Source organism: Sceloporus occidentalis, unplaced genomic scaffold (assembly GCF_023333645.1).
Source record: "Sceloporus occidentalis isolate IW3139 unplaced genomic scaffold, rSceOcc1.0.p SCAF_7, whole genome shotgun sequence".
Taxonomy (NCBI): domain Eukaryota; kingdom Metazoa; phylum Chordata; class Lepidosauria; order Squamata; family Phrynosomatidae; genus Sceloporus; species Sceloporus occidentalis.
The window spans coordinates 33,139,105-33,158,726 of NW_028316987.1; the positions used below are offsets into that span (position 1 = coordinate 33,139,105).

Consider the following 19,622-nt stretch of genomic DNA (forward strand, 5'->3'; position numbering starts at 1 on the left):
TGGACCCCCATTTCATTGTTGCTGCATACAGAAGGACCGCACAGGTTCTTGGACTCTGGTATGTTTCAGCTGCAACAACTGTTTCACAGAAATACTTAAGTGACTGTTTCATGGAGATGCATTCAGTATCAATGAAATAACCAACAGGGTGATTTGGTAATAGTGTCCTATCAACTCAGTCCATTGCTCAGAGGATAAAACAGTTAGTTTGACCGTACATTCTCATACAATCTCATTGCTCAAAACAACCTATAATTTCAAAGAGAGGGACACATGGTAACTCATTATAAAAGGGAATATACTTTATTTTAGTTTTCAAATGCAGTTTAGTCATGCTTTGGTTTTAACAAGCATGTTAGAATTTGCAGTTTAACATGAAACCATGGTACAGATAGGGGAAAAAATCTACCCTGAAACAGAGAACTTTAGACTGTGACATGGACAACAAAACTGACAGGCCTGTATCAAATGAAGTCATAGCACTAGCATACGATCCATTGCATTAAGAGCTGCTCTTGATAGTACAAGGATGGTATCCATTAGTCTTTGTTGTACAAAGTGTTGGCAGGAGATTGTACAACTGTGCAATGGTGTAATCCAATATAACTGCACCAGCAGGATTTTTTACCCCACTAGTAGACTGAATACACTCCAGTAGCCAAGTTATTCAAAATGCACAATTAATTCCTGATCACATTTTACTCCTTCTTTAGATTTTTTTTAAAGTCCAAAGTAAAATAAAGTTTTACCCTTCTTGGGAATTATCAGAAACTTTTCTTGTATTTTATAACCAGTGAGATCCCCCACGATCAGTCCAGCGTGAACCATGATGGACGTTTCCTATTTCTTTCTATAATCCGCTTGCCTTCATCTTTGTCCCTGGGCTTCTCCCCTTCGTACAGCACAACAGTCTCTACAGTGGGAGCCTTATGGGGCCCTCCTTCCAGTATCCCCATTTGTTTCCTTATGGCAATGGTTTCCTGTTTAACTTTCTCATAACAATAGCCACAAAGAATATGCTTCTGTTTCAGGTTGCCACACTGAGGACAGACATCTATGTTTCTCTAAAGGCAAGAAAAAACAAAGACTTAAAATGCATGACAAGTGTGTGAGATAAAAGTTTTACACATGCTAAGAACATATGCAGAAAAATGAGCATCACATTATCATCTGGCACATTACAATTTTGCAGCAATCTAAGATTAAGTGTACTTGCTGACAAGAGGACAAATTCCCCTCAAATCAGCAACATCACCTCATTTTAAATTAAGGAGAGATCACTGGAACCACATTTTTTTAGGTGTTGGACAATATTACGCAAAATTCATAGGCCTAAATCCAACTGCCAATCTAAACTAGGGTAGCCCCATTTAATCAGTGAGAGTTTGTGCTGACTTAGGCCAAATACAGGTGGGCCCTTTGTGGCATGGAGGCAGAGCTACTAGGGTTAGGGACCGCATGGCAACCGCATGGTCCCTAACCTCAGTATGGAGTGGCGGCGTAATAATGGTGGCATCCCATTTACACGGGCACCACCATTGTGACGTAAGCGCTGTGTGGCATCCATACGGCATTGTGCGGCGTCCGCACGGCGCTTATGTTGCAAGTGTGCCATTGCTGCACTCGTGACATCTGCCCTGCAGCACAAAAAGAACCCGTTTTCTCCGGGTTTTTTTTTACTCCGGAGGGAAGCCGCATGGTTTGGTGGCTGCAGCTTGCCTTATCAATCAGCAATTGATTCAATCTGTTTGGATTAGCAATTGGATTATTATAATTAGCAAAATAATTTCATTTTTTAAAAAAGATATCCCCATAAATTCCCCTAGAATACATATTCTGAATTCTGTTGTCGTCTCTGGACTGCTTTAACACCCTTCTCTTACTTTACCATCAAATATACAAAACACTAAACATTTCCTCTGGGTTACGTTTAGAATACTCTAGCTACAACTGAATTCCAGAGTGATCACAGTGTGCACTGTAGTTCATGCTGATACATTTGTTTAGATAATGCACTACAGCGGGCCCTTGGTACCACCAGAGTCTGGTTCCAGGACCTCCCATGGATATCAAAATATGTGGATGCTCAAATCCTATCAAATACAATGACACAGTAAAATGGTGTCTCTGATATAAAATGGCAAAATCAAGGTTTGCTTTTTGGAATTCATATATTTTTTAAATGTTTTCAATCCGTGGATGCTTGAATCAAAATTCATGGATATGGAGGGCTGACTGGACTTAATCCCAGACTAAGGCCCCATACAGACAGGCCAAAATAAAGCTGCTTTGGGTCACTTTGGAGGTGTGCTGTTTAAATGTTGCATGCATCCTAAGAATCCGGAAGCCGTGCCAAAGCCACGATCCAGTCCTAAGGACTGGAGCACAGCTTTGGCACAAGTTTCGGACTCTTAGGACGTGTGCTTCATTTAAACAGCATACCTCCAAAGTGACCCGAAGCAGCTTTATTGTGGCAGTCTGTATGGGACCTAAGTTTTAGTTTTGGGCTCTAAAAACTAATCATTTTCATCAATTTTAGTGTTGAGCTGTAGTAATTCATTATTCTGTATATAGTCCACATATCCCCACAAATTAAGACTTTGGTGCGATAAGAGAACTTCCTTTAAATATTTTTTACTCATACTATAGGAAATGTCAATGCATTTAAGAGTAAATGGCAGTTGCAACTTTAGAAAAGGGCTGCATAAAATACAGTTCTAATGTTGTTGGATGCAACTCCCAGCCAGTATAGCCAATGAAAAGGAATAGCAAGAGTTGCAACAACTAGAGGGCCATACTTTGATCACTCATTCTTTAGAATCAGCAAAATTAGAGCAAGAGAAACATACGTGGCTATTTACAGTACTGGGGTAATCTCAAAAATGACATCTTGAAAACATTATGTAGAGAGATCATACATCTCTCTACATACTGATTCTATAGACTAACACGGCAATATCTTTGAAACTTGAAAACATAAAGCTGAAGGAAATTTTCCACAAATAAAGATAGGAAAGCCAGTAGAAACGTAATGAGCTACCTTTAACTTTATAAGATTCCTAGGATTCCTTCGGCGACAGCGATTCACTTCAATGGTGCGCCTTGACTTCGGAGCTGCCATCCAGAATACGCTGTCTAAAAAACCTGGAGACTCTGCAGTTTCCGTCTTTTCCTCCACTTGTTCCAGTAGAGAAGGTGGTCCCTGCACAGCCAAAGCAGGAGCTTGAAAGAAAGAAGAGACAATTACATTACAAACACCCTATCAGTTTTTGATTAATATGATGCAATACTCAGCAGAGTATTTTTATTTAATGAAGTCCTTCTAATGAATATTTGATATAAATGGACTGATATCAATATAAAAACGAACAGCCTAGCGTCCCTTTTTTTAAAGGGAGGAAAGAACAAGATTTCCCCTTTTCATCCCCGTAGTAATTACGATCGCAGCTTCTGCTCTCTCGTTACACAGTTTGACACGGTCCATGAAATATGTGACAAGAGGGCTGTTTTAGGAAGGCCTCAATCATCCTGGATAATTAATACTTAGGTTTCTCCTATGTATGAGTCAGTATGGCATAATGTTTTGAGTGTTGGACCACAACCCTGGAGACCAGGGTTTGATTCCCAGTTCTACCATGAAACCTGCTGGGTGCCTAGGGGAAGGCGATGGCAAACCTCCTCTGAACAAATCTTGCCAAGTAAACCCCATGGTAGTCTTTATTGTGGGTTTTTGGGGCTATGCGGCCATGTTCTAGAAGAGTTTCTTCCTGACGTTTCGCCAGCATCTGTGGCTGGCATCTTCGAGAAGATGCCAGCCACAGATGCTGGCGAAACGTCAGGAAGAAACTCTTCTAGAACATGGCCTCATAGCCCCAAAAACCCACAATAAAGACTATGGATGTTGGCCACGAAAGCCTTCGACGTCACAAAACCCACGACGGTTTCACCTTCAATCGGAAATGGCTCAAAGGCACACAACACACATTCTCCTACATCTGAGTCATTGCTGTTTTCTGATCCATGATATATATATATTTTTATGACAGGATGCAAAGAGCAACAGAGGAATACCAGTTAGCCCTTGGGCTACTTTATGTGACCTGACAGACCAGGGAGGTCACTTAGTGGGAGCTCAAGTGGAGTCACTTGTAAAGCAAAGCCTCCTCAGCCTCCAAAACTAGGTATGGCCTGTTACAGACTGCCAAAATAAAGCTGCTTGGGGTCTCTTTGGAGGCATGCTATTTAAATGATGCATGGGTCCTAAGAGTCCGGAGGTTGCGCCAAAGCCACACTCCATTTCTAAGCACTGGAGTGCAGCTTTGGTGCAGCTTCCGGATTCTTAGGGTGCATGCATCATTTAAACAGCATACCTCCAAAGAGACCCGAAGCAGCTTTATTTTGGCAGTCTGTAACAGGCCTTTATCAAGAGTTGCATTGCAAGACCTGGAGAGTCCTAGAGAGGGAAAAGAACAGTGTTGTGGTTGTTTTTGCTTATGTTTTCCCCACATTCATTGGTGTGTGTGTGTCTCTTTCACTCCTAACCCCAATGTACTTGCTCTCCGTTAACTTAGCCCTGCGTTTCCCTGCAAAACAAAGGCACTGTCCATATTCACGGACTACTCTTGTCCCTCCGTATTCGCATGTAATGAAAACCACGTTGTTACCTGAAAGGACACCTTTCTAGGGATCTCTAGGCCTTTCGGTGCAACCTTTGGTTAAAGTTGACCATAGAGTTGCGCTGGGAGGACCCAGATATTCCTAGAGAGGACATATTAACCAAATCCACCAATATCAAGGGATGAGGGTCCTTGTGGATGATGGGCCATCCTCGCCTCCCCAAACAGGGGGGTGTTTTGGCAGCTCTCTCTCCATACAAGAGGGAAGCCACCCAGCCTTCTTTGTTGTGGTTGTGAACCTTCAAGCCTAATGGTGACCCTAAGGCTTTTCTTGGCAAGGTTTGTCCAGAGGAGGTTGGCCCTTGCCTTCCCCTGAGGCTGAGAGAGTGTGACCTGGCCAAGGCCACCCAGTGGGTTTCATGGCTGAGCTGGGAGTTGGACCCTGTAGCCCAACACTTACTCACTCCTTACTCACTCCTTACCCCAGGGAGGGCTGCTGCCCCCGAGGCGCCCCCAGCAGCCCCGGAGAAAGCGACGAAAGCCAGGCAACGGGGAAGGGAACGTCGCCCCTGCCACCACCACTACGAGCGCCGCCATTTTGTTTTGAAAGCCCCCTTCCAGCCACTGAGCCTGAGAGGCGCTAAGGATTGTGGGAAACCGAGTCCCTTCCCTGCCCTCCGTCGCGTCTCCCTTTCGCCACTTTCCGGAAGCGGGGACTACAACCCCCAGCGGCCCTGGTTCATTTCCGGCTCCCTTCGTAGGCTAGAACACTAACGACGTTCGACGGCAGGGGGCGCTCGTCGCCACATACAAGCCTCAAAATGCCCTGAGAAGCATGGGTTCGTATCGACAGGGAGTCCTTCTCGCTTTGCTTTGGTCACATCCTCCATTTTGCCTTGCGGGTGGGCACCCTCCTTCAGGAACTACAACTCCCACCGTCCTCTCCCACCACAGCCACCGCTAAGGCACTATGGGAGTCGTAGTCCGAAGTCCTCACATTGGCTTTGAGCGGGGGGCTGCCGACTTCCGGTGCTGAGAGCTTGGTCACTGTCCTCCCTCCCTGCGCATGCGCCGAGGTCACTTCCCTCCCTCCCTGCGCATGCGCCGAGGTGACCTCCTCCTTCCCTCCTCTCTCTAGCTCTCCCTCGCGCAGGCGCAGAAGCGTCGGGATTGTGTGGGTCAAGATGGCGGAGCGTGGCTACAGCTTCTCCCTCACTACTTTCAGGTAGAAGAAGGAGAGGCTCTTCTAAGGGAGGCTTCGAGGCGGTGGAGAGGAAGGGAGGCCCAGGCTGAGTGGGCCGCTGGGGGAGTCTGCGTGGGGCCAGGCCAGGCGAGGCCGGGTCTGTGGAGTCATCTCTGGGCTATGAAACAGCAAGAGCTGGAAGAGACCCAAGGGCCCTGATCCAGTCCAAGCCTCTTCTGCCATGCAGGAACTCCCTATCAGAGCAGCCCCTCTGTCTCCTCCTTAAAGGCCTCCAGGGAAGGAGGCTCCTCCACTTTCCCAGGGAGTGTGCCCCACTCTCAGACAGCCTTGACAGCCTTGGACCTCAGATAAGCCTCAGAGGTGCTGCAAGAGCCCTTTGGATGATGATGTTCCAGACTGACACAGCTATGTCTCTCAATTCTGCAAGCAACTCTTAGGCAGGAATATAACCCCCCCTCCTAAAAGGCAGATTAAATAGTCCCTTCCCCTCCAAAAGGCAAACAGCCACACTGATTCATTAGTGGGAACCCTTCCTGTTGTTGTTATTGTGTGCCTTCAAGTGGTTGCTGACTCACAGCGACCCCATCGCTGGGTTTTCATGGCAGGTTGCACTGTGTTTTGGACCTGAAAGAATCAGTTTGGCCGTTGATTTGAGCCTACTTCCTCAGATGCATGTGGGTTACGTACAGTCAATGTCTGTCATAGTTGTTTGGAAAAGGTCCATTTCTTCACGTCTTCCCCTCCTCCTCCTCCCCATTCGACGTTCGGTAACTTTGCTCATGCCTTTGGACTCAGATCTCTCACCGAATTATTTTGCTTTGTTCAGATTCTCTTGGCTGGCATAGTTCAGCGCATACTTTACAACGGCCTGATACAGACAGGCCAAAATAAAGCTGCTTCGAGTCGCTTTGGAGGTATGGTGTTTCAATGATGCGTGCGTCCTAAGAGTCTGGAAGCTGCACCAAAGCTGCACTCTAGTCCTTAGGACCAGAGCATGGCTTTGGTGTGGCTTCTGGGCTCTTAGGATGCATGTGTCATTGAAACACCATACCTCCAAAGTGACTCGAAGCAGCTTTATTTTGGCCTGTCTGTATAGGGCCAATGGGAATGAAACAGTTTTGCACTCATTTTAGAAGGATGCAAGCCTGAGTCGAGCTTGAGCCCTTTTGCTGGTCTTGAACTCGCAACCTTGTGGTTCTGAGTGAGTGGCTGCAATACAGGCATTTAACCACTGCTCCCCAGGGCTTTTGATATTAATACATCTTTTAAGCATTTAGATTATTTTTATTTAAAGGGTTTAATGCTAGAACTAGCTCGATGTAGTGGTTTGTGTGTTGGACTATGGACTCTGGAGTTGCAGTCCCCAGGAGGCCATAGGAACCCACTGAGTGACCTTGGCCAAGCCACACTCTCTCAGCCTCAGAACAGCAAAGGCGGCAACCCCCCCCCCCCCCCCAAAACAAAGCTTGCCAAGAAAACCCCACAATAAGGTATCGGCTTGTCAGTAAGTTTATCAGTTGTTTTCTAGTATTACAGACTCACAAGTCTGTCTTCACTTCTCATCTGTGTGAGAATTTTAGCTGGGGCACTGTTCACATCTTGTAAATGACTTCTCTTGAATACAGCCCTTTAAAAGCTCAGTCTGGTTTGTAGTTAACCTTCATTAGTTTCTATCTGTACAGTGGCATTGTGTAGATGATTACTCAGATGTACTCCTGTTCTCTTCAGACAGTAAGGCCTGTTACAGACTGCCAAAATAAAGCTGCTTGGGGTCTCTTTGGAGGCATGCTATTTAAATGATGCATGCATCCTAAGAATCCGGAAACTGCACCAAAGCTGCGCTCCAGTGCTTAGGAATGGAGTATGGCTTTGGCGCGACCTCCGGACTCTTAGGACCCATGCATCATTTAAACAGCATACCTCCAAAGAGACCCGAAGCAGCTTTATTTTGGCAGTCTGGAACAGGCCAAAGAGTTTTTATGATTATAGTCTTAGGCCCTATACAAACAGGCCAAAATAAAGCTGCTTTGAGTCACTTTGGAGGTATGCTGCTTAAATGATACATGCATCCTTAGAGTCCAGAAGCCACACCAAAGCCATGCTCCATTCCTAAGCACTGGAGTGCAGCTTTGGTGCAGCTTCCAGACTCTTAGGACACATGCATCATTGAAACACCATACCTCCAAAGTGACTCGAAGCAGCTTTATTTTGGCCTGTCTGTATCAGGCCTTAGTTATAGTTATGAATGGTTCCTACTGAAATGAAAAAATGAAAGTAAAACCATTTCAGGGGTTTTCTAGAAGCGTTCACTTTGGGATGGAGCCCTGGCGGCTCAGTGGTTAAATGCCAGCACTGCAGCCATCCATAGCCACAAGGTTCTGAGTTCAATCCCTGGGCTCCAGGATCCACTGAGCCTGAGTAGGTCAGTAAAATGAGTACCTTAATTGTTGGGGCCAATTGGCTTACAGATTGTAAACTGCTTGGAGAGTGCTGAGTTCACTATGAAGCAGTACAGAAATTCAAAGTGCTGTTGCTAAATTGCTATTACCAGGAGTCTGTTGCCTGGCTTTGACATGAACTCATGCAGTATGAAATGTACACTTCAAGCCCAAGCATGTTTACTTAAAGTGCATCCCACTGAATTAAGTGGAATGTCTCTCAAGAAAGTGTCCATACAATTGTATCCATATAGACAGTTAATTTGAAGAGAATGAATTTTTTGACACTCCTTCATGTGCATATTGTCATATTCTCTTTAGTATACCTATTATTCAGTTGTTGAAAACAAGTAAAGAATGTACAGTACTAGGTTTTTTACATACTTGAAAATGTTTTCTCATCTAATTGTCTCATGACTGACTTGTGTGGTTTCCTTTAGCCCTTCTGGGAAGCTGGTTCAGATTGAATATGCTTTGGCAGCTGTAGCAGCAGGAGCACCATCTGTTGGAATTAAAGGTAAATATATACTAAAATAGTAAGCTCATAGAAATATTACTAACGTATGTCACATGTACTTGCTTTAACAATTTTAGACTTAAGAGCAGGGAGAAGAGTCAGCTTTTTTTCCCTGGTTGCCTAGAAACTTGGCAGAGGAGATGAGGGAAGTGGCGGTTCACACGGATATAATATGATGGCCAGGAAAGAGAATGTTACATGCGCCTTGATTACATTCTGTGTTGGTTATTGTAATGCACTCTATGTTGAATGAAACTTCAGCATGCCCTAGATCAGTGGTTCCTAACCTGTGGGGATCGAATGACCCTTTCATGGGGGTCGCCTAAGACCATTGGAGAACACCTATTTAATTACAGTTATGAAGTAGCAACAAAAAGAATTTCATGGGTTTGGGTCACCACAACATGAGGAACTGTATTAAAGGGTCGCAGCATTAGGAAGGTTGGGAACCACTGCCTTAGTTGCTGCTGCTAGAGTGCTGACTAGGTATAAATAACTCCCTTGTTGAAAAAGCTTCACTACCTCCTGGTTTATTTCTGGACACAATTCAGAGTGCTGGTGATGACTTCTAAAGCCCTATATGACCTAGTTCCACACTTTCTGAAAGACCATATCTCCCGATGTGAACTGCTTGAGTCTTAAGATCCTTAGGGAAGAGCTGTATCTCAGTCCTCCCACCATCATAGGCCTGTCTGGTGATGATGTGGGAGAAAGTCTTCTCGTTGGATGCTTTTAGGCTAGGGAGGTTTGGTTGGCCTGCTCTCCACTCTCTTTTTACTGGCAAGTACAGGCCCTCATTGAAACAAGCCTTCAGTCTTTAACTAGTAGGGTAGAAGGATGTTCAGTGGGTGTGCTGTATTTTTTAATATGTGATAACATAATATGTGTCAATAATACATGTGAGTGTTGGTTGCAGTTTGCCATGTATTCGTCTGTTTAGTTCATGTGTATAACTTATCTTTGCTTTAATTTTTAAAATTTGTATTATTGCTTCTCTCTTTGTTACTTCTGTTAGTTGCCATAACCTCATTGCCACCTCCCATAACCCTTTCCTTTTCTATGAATTGGAGTCTGAAGCTAAGCAATTCTCAACTTGGTCAGTGTTTTGCAGGGGTGGGGTGGAGATGGAAGTTTGTTTGGGAATCCCTTGCATTACACTTTCAAGCCATGGAGAAAGTAAAGTGTTTCACATGCAAGCACCTTCCCCTGTATTAAAGGGAAAGCTCCGGCTTTCAGATTAAAAAGAGAAATGGCAGTATGTCCAGAGTTCTAAATTGTATTTGGTGTCTAATAAAAGTTAAAAATAGATAAACAATGAATTTTAAAATTTTATTGAATTGTGTTTGTTTATTTATTTATTTACGGTATTTATACCCTGCCTTTTAGCCCTAAAGGCTATCAGAGCAGCTTACAATTATTATTTTTAATTAGACGGTTCCCTGCCCTCAGGCTTACAATCTAAAAGACATGGCACAAAAGGAGAAGGGAATGGTGGTGGGAAAGGGGGTCAGGTCCAGCAGTTCTTCTCTCCCTCTGAGACCTGGACCAAGGCAGATGGGCTGGAGGGAGGGCTCTGCTTCTTAATCTAGGCCAGGCCCAATGGAGCTGGGCCTGCATCTCTCTCTCCATGGCCGGATGGCAGCAGATGGACTGGAGGGAGGGCTCTGCTTCTTAGAAGGTACTTGGAAGGTAGAGGTCCAAGTAGCAGTAGAACCAGCAGCTTCTTCTTCTTTTTTAAAGTTTTTGTTTAAGAAAACCTCAGTTACGATTTGGTAACATATAATAATTGTATTTAAGGGACAACCTGAATTAGATCCTATAATTATAGAAAAATAAAATGCTACACAAGAGTTGTATGTCTTGTGGCTATCCGCTTTAAGCAGAGAAGGTTTAAAGCAGGGGTAGGCAACCTTTTTGAGCCGGGGGCCAGGTTGCTGTCCCTCAGACAACTGGGGGGGGGCCGAAGCCGGGGGGTGGAGCTTCCACCCTCCGGGGGGGCGGAGCCGCATGCCAGGGGTGGGGCATCCACCCTCTAGGGGCGGAGCCACATAACAGGGGTGGAGCGTCCACCCCCGGGGCGGAGCCGCATGCTGGGGGTGGGGCTTCCACCCTCCAGGGCAGAGCCACATAACAGGGGTGGAGCTTCCACCCTCCAGGGGCGGAGCTTCCACAGAAGCATCATCATCATCATCACTACCACCACCTCCACTGCTATCATTGTTACAGCAGACCTTTCAGCAATAAATGCACCAAAAATACACAGAAATGCACTTTGGAAAGTCACACTCCTCCTCCTCTTTCTCATTGAGAGGGGATTTTGCACATAGAACACATAGAACACCAAGGGCAAGTGAAAATAACAATAATAATAATAATAATCAGTTACAAGCATGGAAACTACTAAAATGCAATTCAAAATAAAAGGCAGGAAACATGCGCTCTTTCAACCCAGAAAAGCCACAAGGTACTACTGAGAGGGCATTTTGCAAAGAACACCAGGGCAATTAAATAATAATATTAATATTAAAGTTACAAGCATGGAGATTACTAAAATGCAATTCAAAATAAAAGGCAGCAAGCAAAGAAAAGCCAGAAAGTACTACAGTGGTCCCCCGGGTTACGAAATTAATTCGTTCCGCGGTTAATTTCGTAACCCGAAAACCTTCGTAACCCGAATTGCCATAGGCGCTAATAGAAAAAAAGCCGCGGCTCTGCCGCGGCTCCATTTGAAACAGCGCCGGGGTTTTTTCGTAACCCGAAAAAACCTTCGTAAGCCGAAGCAATAAATCCCTATGGGATTTATTCGTATCCCGAAAATTTCGTACCCCGGGTAATTCGTATCCCGGGGTACCACTGTACTGGGAGGGCATTTTGCAAAGAACACCAGGGCAATTAAATAATAATATTAATATTAAAGTTACAGGCATGGAGATTACTAAAATGCAATTCAAAATAAAAGGCAGCAAGCAAAGAAAAGCCACAAGGTACTACTGGGAGGGCATTTTGCAAAGAACACCAGGGCAATTAAATAATAATACAGTGGTACCCCAGGTTACGAAATTAATTCGTTCCGCTGCCGCTTTCGTAACCCGAAAGGCTTTCGCAAGCCGAAAAGCCATAGGCGCTAATGGGGAAAAGCCGCGATTTCGTGCGAAATAGCGCCGAAAAGCACCAAAAGTTTTTTCGTAACCCGAAAAAACATTCGTAACGCGGAACAGTTTTTTTAAATGGATTTTTTTCGTAACCCGGAAATTTCGTAAGGCGGCGCATTCGTATCCCGGGGTACCACTGTATTAATATTAAAGTTACAGGCATGGAGATTACTAAAATGCAATTCAAAATAAAAGACAGCAAGCAAAGAAAAGCCAAAATGTACTACTGGGAGGGCATTTTGCAAAGAACACCCACCTAACCCCCTCCCCCAATGAACCAACCTGTGGCTGCAGCTGCTGCTCTGGCTCCGTTTCTCCCTGGCTTTGCCCTCCTTCTGCTGCCTCCTCCTCCTCCTTTCCCTGCTCTTGGGAGGAGGAGGGCGGAGGGCGAGGTGGAGCCTTCTGCAGGCCCACTGCAGCCCCTGGAGCCCTGTTGGAGTGCTCTAGGGGCTGCAACGGGCCTGCTACATGGGCGCCGCCATTTTGTTTTTCAAAATGGCGGCGAAATCTCGTGTGACCTTTGCCATCCTGAGGTCTCGCGAGATTTCAGCCGCCATTTTGAAAAACGAAATGGCGCCCGGAGCGGCAAAAAAACGGGAGAAATCGGCGGCAATCGGCGGCAGGAGTGCTCGGGGGCCGCTTGGAAGGCCTTGGCGGGCCGGATCCGGCCCGCAGGCCGCAGGTTGCCTACCCCTGGTTTAAAGAAACATAAGGGAAAGAGGAGGAAGGTCTTTTGGCTATGTTGGGTAAAATGTTTGCTTTCTTTATACAGCTGCAAATGGTGTGGTATTGGCAACAGAGAAAAAGCAGAAGTCCATTCTGTATGATGAACGGAGTGTGCACAAGGTAGAGCCTATTACCAAACACATAGGCTTGGTGTACAGTGGCATGGGCCCTGATTACAGGTATCTGGAAAAATCATATTATATTAAGACAGTTAATTTTTGTCTTTCTTGTTCTGCTGTAGGCCCGAGATGCCATTTCAGCATCCTTTTCACCACTAGAGTTCAATGTGAACTACCAGTCTTAGCCCCCTAGAAGGCATGGGTGTCTGCAAGGGAAAGCATACATGCATAATTTCTCATTATGTATCCTGCCTTTTGCAGATGTCTACTGCTCTGTGCTTAATTCCCATGTACATGCTGCAGTTATGAACAGGACTTTTGTTTGCCAACCTTCAAAGCCCATTTGTAGGTTCTTCATCGTGCAGCAAGATAAGAATTAGACAGAGAAGACTCTCAGCCTTGAGTGTTCCATACCCCTTAATTTTAGGGATCTTTATAAAGTCACTTGGCTTGTGATATCAATTAATGAGCTAATTTCAGCTTTTGAATAATAATTGGAGAATTACGGCCTGATTCGGTGGAGCTTACAGTAGCTACTCACTAATTAATGGCTGGATGTAAGTGAAAAGTGCTGATGCAAGCCAGGTTGGAAGACATTATAAGATGCGGGGTATTTTAGTACAATACTTGCACAGTATGTATTGTGTGTGGTATTTCTGAGCTTCCCAGTGGCATCTGGTTGGACATTTAGGAATCTAGGTGCTGTACTCAGTTGGTCTTCTAATCCAGCAGTAAGATATTTTACTTGTGTTACTTTAAATATGTTAAGGATTTTCCATTTAAACTCTCCACATGTTAGATCTTAAGCTAAAGTGGGCAACTATCCCAGGTCTGAAGGCTATATATGTCCCTGTCTTGATCTATGAGGACTTTGTCTTTCCACAGACCTCCCTATCCCTGGAAAGAAGTGCATTTTTATTTATTTTTTTATTATTTTATTTTTAATTAAAGATTGTGTGGAAAGGATCCTCATTGGTCTCTGGGGGCCATGGGGGAAAATGGTGCCATACTTTGAGCATCTCTGGTCTGTTTTAAACCCAAATAAGACCTTTTTGTCTATCAGAAAGTGAATGCTGGGCTGTGTGTGGCAAATCCCTAAGGGAGCTTTTTCAACCAATGTTTTTAACAGTTATTTTTTTTAAATGTGGGTGGGTTGTGGCGCTTCACTGTGTCCTTGTACCTGTATTTTGCCCACCTTGCAAAATTATATGGGTGTATAATTTTATGCACTTCCTTTTGGCAGGGTTCTTGTCCACAGAGCACGCAAACTTGCCCAGCAATACTACTTGGTTTATCATGAGCCTATTCCAACAGCTCAACTTGTACAGAGGATTGCTTCTGTGATGCAAGAATACACACAATCTGGGTATGCTATATATTCTCTAAACTCTTCTACTGTTACGTTTATGGTTGCTTGACTTGCTCCTCACATTCTTTTCAACTAAGGTTGGTCATGGCCAGCCTTTTTTTTACAAATGTGTACCAGATGTTAGGTTTAAAGTATGAACTAAAGGACCACTTACATATTTTTCCTTTTTATTATCATTCCTAAGGGCTGTACACTTCTTACTAGAATGCACTGTATTGCAACTGTCTCCCATTACTGAGCTTTGATGAGATATTTGCTTCTAGTCTACTGAAGTGAAAAATTTAATGCTGGAGAAACAAGCAGTAGTGTAGCCTTGCCTGAATGCTAGATATACTGTAAGAAGCTTCTGGTCTTCTTCTGCAGTTCCCCAGAGAGACCTGCCCCTTCTCCATGACACCATCATTTGGCAATTCTCCATGATTATTTAATGTTTTTCCATCGTCACAGAAGAGTGAAATGCTTCTCTTAAGGCTTTAGTTATTGGCAATAAGAGCTTTAAAATAAAATACTTTTAGTCTTGCGCTTTTTTGTTTGACTCTACTTTTGGGATAATTGTTTCTGGAGAGGATTGTTCAGTTTTAAATGCCAGGCTTGTGTTCCAAGGCATTGGAGTAGAACCAAGAGCACAGTTGTTTATTTGTTACATTTCTAATTTGTCTTTCTCCCTGTGACCTGGGGGTGCTGTACTTCTAGATGTGCTGAACCTCTAAACTTCCTTCTTACTTCATGCTCAAAGCTATTGAAAAGATTAGACTGAGAGAAAGTGATTGGCTGAAAATTACTCTGTGAGTTTCATGCCTGAGTGTTGGCTAGAACCTACTTCTCTCCAGCCTGTACAATAACACTTATTACAAGGAAGAACTTTCTTGGAAATGAAAAATACCTTAGTCATAGCTGCATCAATAGCATCAATAACACTGATCTTAAGGTGATTTTTCCTTAAAGTAACTGATCTTTCCATTTGACTTCTTATGTCAATAAGCTTTTCCAAATATTTTGTCTGGCAGAGGCGTACGTCCATTTGGAGTATCTTTGCTAATATGTGGATGGAATGAGGGGCGGCCATATTTATTCCAGTCTGATCCATCTGTAAGTATTAAAAACTGGATATTTCATACTTTTAAATAGAAAGCTAACATAGGTATCTCTTTAAATATCTGTTAAAAACCCCATATTCCTTTTCTGTGGATGAAATATTTTCATGAAATCAGGAATGTGGGAAATAGTAGGCACCTGTGGGATAGACTCTTCATTAATCAGCTTTACAATTATGACAGCATAGAACTAGACATATTGTATTAAACCAAAAATGTATCTAGTTCCATATCCTGATTTCAACATGGAAGCTCATTAAGATGTGAGGGAATAGTCCTCTACCACTGTTTGCCCCTCACAACTCAGCCACAAATACTTAACAGTATACTGTTTCTGGATGGAGATTCCATTATGCTTTTAGGCCATTTATCTGTGACTTTGCTTAATTCTCCTTTAAAGCTTGCTATTATTTTATTTTCTGCCAATGACTTCCATAAATTATAATTACATGTTTTCCAGCAGAACATTTATTCTTACTGTCTTGAATCTGCTGCCCATTAGTTTTACTATGTAACTGACTATCTAGCCTTATAAAAGAAAAACACTTTCCTTTGGCTACTTTCTCCCTACTGTTTAAAACTATAACCTCTAAACATGTAGATTCAATTTATGTCCTATCTTTATTTCCATATAATAAGTAAAGCCTTTTGGATATTGCTGGCACAGCTCTCCTGCCTTTGGCATTGCTGTTACCTTCAGGTCACTGATTTATCCTACTTCCCTTTACGTGAGTGGATCAAAGCATTAAAGGCCAGAATGGCTCTGAGTTAGGACATGTTCTAATGTCATCAGATAGTTTGGTCCATCTTGCCCACTACTATCTATTTCCTGGCAGTTGAATTGTTGGTCAAAAACACACAGCAGAAATTATCCAGTTTGAGACCGCTTTAATTGCCCTGGCTCAATGCTAGGAGATTCTGGGAACTGTAGTTTGTGAGGCATTTAGCCTTCTCTGTCAGAGAGCTTTGGCACCACAACAAACTACAATTCCCATGATTCCCTAGCACTGAGCCAGGGTAGTTAAAGCAGTCTCAAACTGGATTATTTCTGCAGTGTCTTTTGGACTGTTGTCCTCTAGTTTCTTGAGACCTATTTCCTTGACAGTGGAATGTAATGGAGGCCCTGTTGCCCAAATCAGTTGTGGTAATAGTGAAGAAATATCTAAAACACCACAGTGTCAGATTCTTGTGTTTTAACGATTTTTGCTATTGAAAGCATATATACTTAAACCACAGTATTATTAAAGTGAAGATAAAGTTAATAAATGTACACTGCCATTTTTCTTTTTTTGTAGGTCTCATGCCAAATTCTTAAATGGCTTCTTAATTTTGGGCTTAAACTACAATATGGCAAGCCTGCAGGGTGAGCTCTTGAATGGCAACACTGGCATAAATGAATCAAACAGAGGAGTGCTTTGTTGTAGAATTGAGACTGTAGACCTCAATTTATTTTTTCTGGAGCCTGGTGTTAAAGCACTGAAGTAAATGGAAAGAAGTAAAAGGCTTCCAAGTCGATAGTTGCATATAGAACTGTATTACTGTATAGGTCAGTGACATAAAAAATAACTTTAGCATATGGTATCATGATGTCATGTATCTATCTTTTCTTCAGGGGGCTTACTTTGCATGGAAAGCAACTGCAATGGGGAAGAACTATGTGAATGGAAAAACATTCCTTGAGAAGAGGTAATGTCACTGACAATTTTCTTTTACAAGTACTCTGATTCACAGTATATGAAAATGGCTATCCTTCACAAATTAACATAGCATCAGGAAAGGGAGAAGCATCCTTTGTGGTGGTTGTTGTGTGCCAAATCATTTCCAGCCTATGCCATACCTGTGACAAACCTATCATGAGTTTTCTTAGGCCTGAAACAGACAGGCCAAAAGGTCTGCTGTTGGGATGCATTGGGGGCGTGGTGTTTAGATGATGTATGCCCCCAAACCAGGGCCAGGGCTGCCTAAAATTGAAAACTGCGGTGGCAGCCCAGATTGGGGCTGGGCGTGAATTACGTCAGAGCAGTTGTGGCCTGCTTATCAGGCCCATCTGCTTAAGACCCTGGTAAGATCCATTCAGAGGCAGTTTGCCACTGCCTACCTCTGAAATATAGTGTGAATTGCACAAGGTTACCCATGGCTGAGCGGAGATTCAGACACTGGTCTTCCAGAGTCCTAGTCCACCATGCTGGCTTTCAGAAGCAAACTACCTTGCTTGTATGTCAAACAGGCCTTAACAAGGGATGTGACTTAATAGCTTAGTTGGAAAGATGCTCACAAAGGGCTGATCTCCTCCTCCTGGTTGGCAGTTAGGGAGGGAAATCCATACCGACCATTCACTGGACTTAATGTCCAGGGGTTCAGAGCCACTTTTGCCTTGGGACCTTGGAAGGTCACAATCTCTGAAAAATGTGGAGGTTAATCTTTTGTCCTCCAGATGGCCAATAGCATCCTCCAAAAGCTTTTGGTGAGCAATATTGTTAATTTGCTATGCTTGGGGTTCTGTTTGAGTCTTTTCACTTGTTTGAGGCCCACGTGGTCATGTTTTTCCCCCCTACAGGAAGTGACTGAGTCTAAAAAATTAGGCCAAGAAACCTCAAAATGTTGTAAAACAGCCAATAGTGCCCTGTAAGGCTTTGCAGGCATTTTTTGACACCTAAATGAGGTTGGGGGTGAATCCTTTCACCTGCCTGAATGACCTTGAGGAACTACGTAGTTCCCGTGGTTCCATTCACTAAAGAACACAGATTTGCTCAAGAGTCAACTCGTTTTTCTAAGTATAATGGAAAAGCAGTGGGGAGTAAATTATAGCCCCTCACACCAGCCCCTTTGCTGTCACTGCTTTTCTTAGCAGCTTAGTGCGGTGTCTTCCTATCTCTGTTTATTTCAGACTGGAAGAAAGCAATTTTAATACTTAAACAACTAGTTGGTACAACTTGGCATTTCTATGAGTTACAGGATTGTATGTGTTTACTGTAGAATTCTGCCATATTGTAATTTAAGAATGTATGGAAATCTTGTGTTCTTTAGTGAATGGATGCAGTAAATCCAACTCATTCTATAACGCAAGCTGCTACTTCTAATGATGTTGTTATTTTATTTATATCCTGCCCTTTTGCAGAATTGGGACACAAAGCAGCTTATAACAAGAACAACAATTTATTTATATAGTGTCATCTATGTACATGGTGCTTTACAGTTAGAGAATAAAATATTTATACTTATTTAAATATGATAAAATACTAAAATAGCCTGTGAGCAGTTACTTATCACATGTCCCATTTGTTTTTCCTGTAAAAGTGGTAAAAGGGTAAAAAAAAGTCATCCATTGTAGCGTTTGGGAGCCCAAGCTTGTTCTTAAAAGAAGATATAGACCTGAGCTATATAGGGCTCTCTGCCGGTGTTTCAAAAGGAGCATAGCATACAGAGTACTTTGCAAAACCAAAACTTAAGCATGTGCAAGCAGTCCTGCAATCCCATGAATTCTAGCTATTGCGATTGTAGTACTTTATAAAATTTCTTACATTTATTAGAAAAATTTATTCTTTATGCAGGTATAATGAAGATTTAGAACTTGAAGATGCTATTCATACTGCTATCTTGACATTAAAGGTGAGAAATATGCCAAAAAAGTTTGTTAAAACTTTAGTATATCAAATACATTTTATTTAAGTAAATCTTTTTTCTCTCTCTTTTCTAGGAGAGTTTTGAAGGACAGATGACAGAAGATAACATAGAAGTTGGCATCTGTAATGAGGCAGGTTTTAGAAGACTTACTCCAACTGAGGTTAAGGATTACCTGGCTGCAATTGCATAGTGTGGGTTCAGGAAAATCACCTGGATACATTCTTCTTTTTTTTATGTTAGCCATTGAAATATTGGCTTCTGCACTCTCATTTCTACTCTGTTTATTTGATAGATTTTTAAAGAAATATTATGGATTCAAATGCTACTGTACGATACTGAAATATGGAATTATTGCTCTTAAAACATTAAACACTGTACAAGAGTTCATAGACTGAGAAAAATAAACATATAAAGGGTGTTGTAACTTCTGGTTGAAACAATAGAGGATATTAACTATATTAAGTTAACTTATTTTTCATATTTTTGTGACAAATCCATTACTCTAAAACTTAATTTAAAATCCTTTGGAGTGGGCCTCTTAACTAAAATACGGTAGTTAAATAGTTTCGGCAAGTAAACTTTCTGAATTTGTGTCTGAGAGACAATTTCAGATGTTACGCGAGCCTCTGTGGTGGCAGTTAACTTGTAAGAAGAGCTAAAACTAGAAGCCGATACCTTGCATAAATATAGAAGGCCTGTTAGACAGGTACTACTGGTCAGAGGAGGCAATGATAACTATTTTGAAAACAAGCTTTAATTTCAT

At 42.9% G+C, this 19,622-nt stretch overlaps 2 protein-coding genes across 2 annotated transcripts; one reads left to right on the top strand and one right to left on the bottom strand.

The window, feature by feature from the left end:
* Positions 1-281: 281 nt before the first annotated feature.
* LOC149309489 (large ribosomal subunit protein bL32m-like) lies at positions 282-5,627 on the bottom strand. Its single transcript, XM_089531265.1, has 3 exons — positions 5,099-5,627; positions 3,041-3,222; positions 282-1,064 (listed from the first exon to the last, which is right to left on the bottom strand). Exons 1-3 carry the CDS (start codon positions 5,211-5,213, stop codon positions 810-812), a joined length of 552 nt encoding a protein of 183 aa, XP_089387391.1. The 5' UTR covers positions 5,214-5,627; the 3' UTR covers positions 282-809.
* Positions 5,628-5,758: 131 nt separating this feature from the next.
* Positions 5,759-19,283, top strand: LOC149309490 (proteasome subunit alpha type-2). The gene is made up of 8 exons (XM_089532564.1): positions 5,759-5,841; positions 8,699-8,775; positions 12,700-12,832; positions 14,016-14,138; positions 15,149-15,230; positions 16,848-16,921; positions 18,787-18,844; positions 18,933-19,283. The coding sequence occupies exons 1-8, from the start codon at positions 5,801-5,803 to the stop codon at positions 19,047-19,049; spliced, it is 705 nt and encodes a 234-aa protein (XP_089388690.1). The 5' UTR covers positions 5,759-5,800; the 3' UTR covers positions 19,050-19,283.
* Positions 19,284-19,622: the final 339 nt, after the last annotated feature.

Bases quoted from the DNA above. Each gene is read 5' to 3' on its own strand.
- LOC149309489 (XM_089531265.1), bottom strand. From the start codon at position 5,213: ATGGCGGCGCTCGTAGTGGTGGTGGCAGGGGCGACGTTCCCTTCCCCG. The intron at 3,223-5,098 runs GTAAGGAGTGAG...CTTTCTTTCAAG, and splicing joins GGGCAGCAGCCCTCCCTGGG to CTCCTGCTTTGGCTGTGCAG. The intron at 1,065-3,040 runs GTAGCTCATTAC...TCTTGCCTTTAG, and splicing joins GGAATCTTATAAAGTTAAAG to AGAAACATAGATGTCTGTCC.
- LOC149309490 (XM_089532564.1), top strand. From the start codon at position 5,801: ATGGCGGAGCGTGGCTACAGCTTCTCCCTCACTACTTTCAG. The intron at 8,776-12,699 runs GTAAATATATAC...TTCTTTATACAG, and splicing joins ACCATCTGTTGGAATTAAAG to CTGCAAATGGTGTGGTATTG. The intron at 16,922-18,786 runs GTAATGTCACTG...TTCTTTATGCAG, and splicing joins AAAACATTCCTTGAGAAGAG to GTATAATGAAGATTTAGAAC.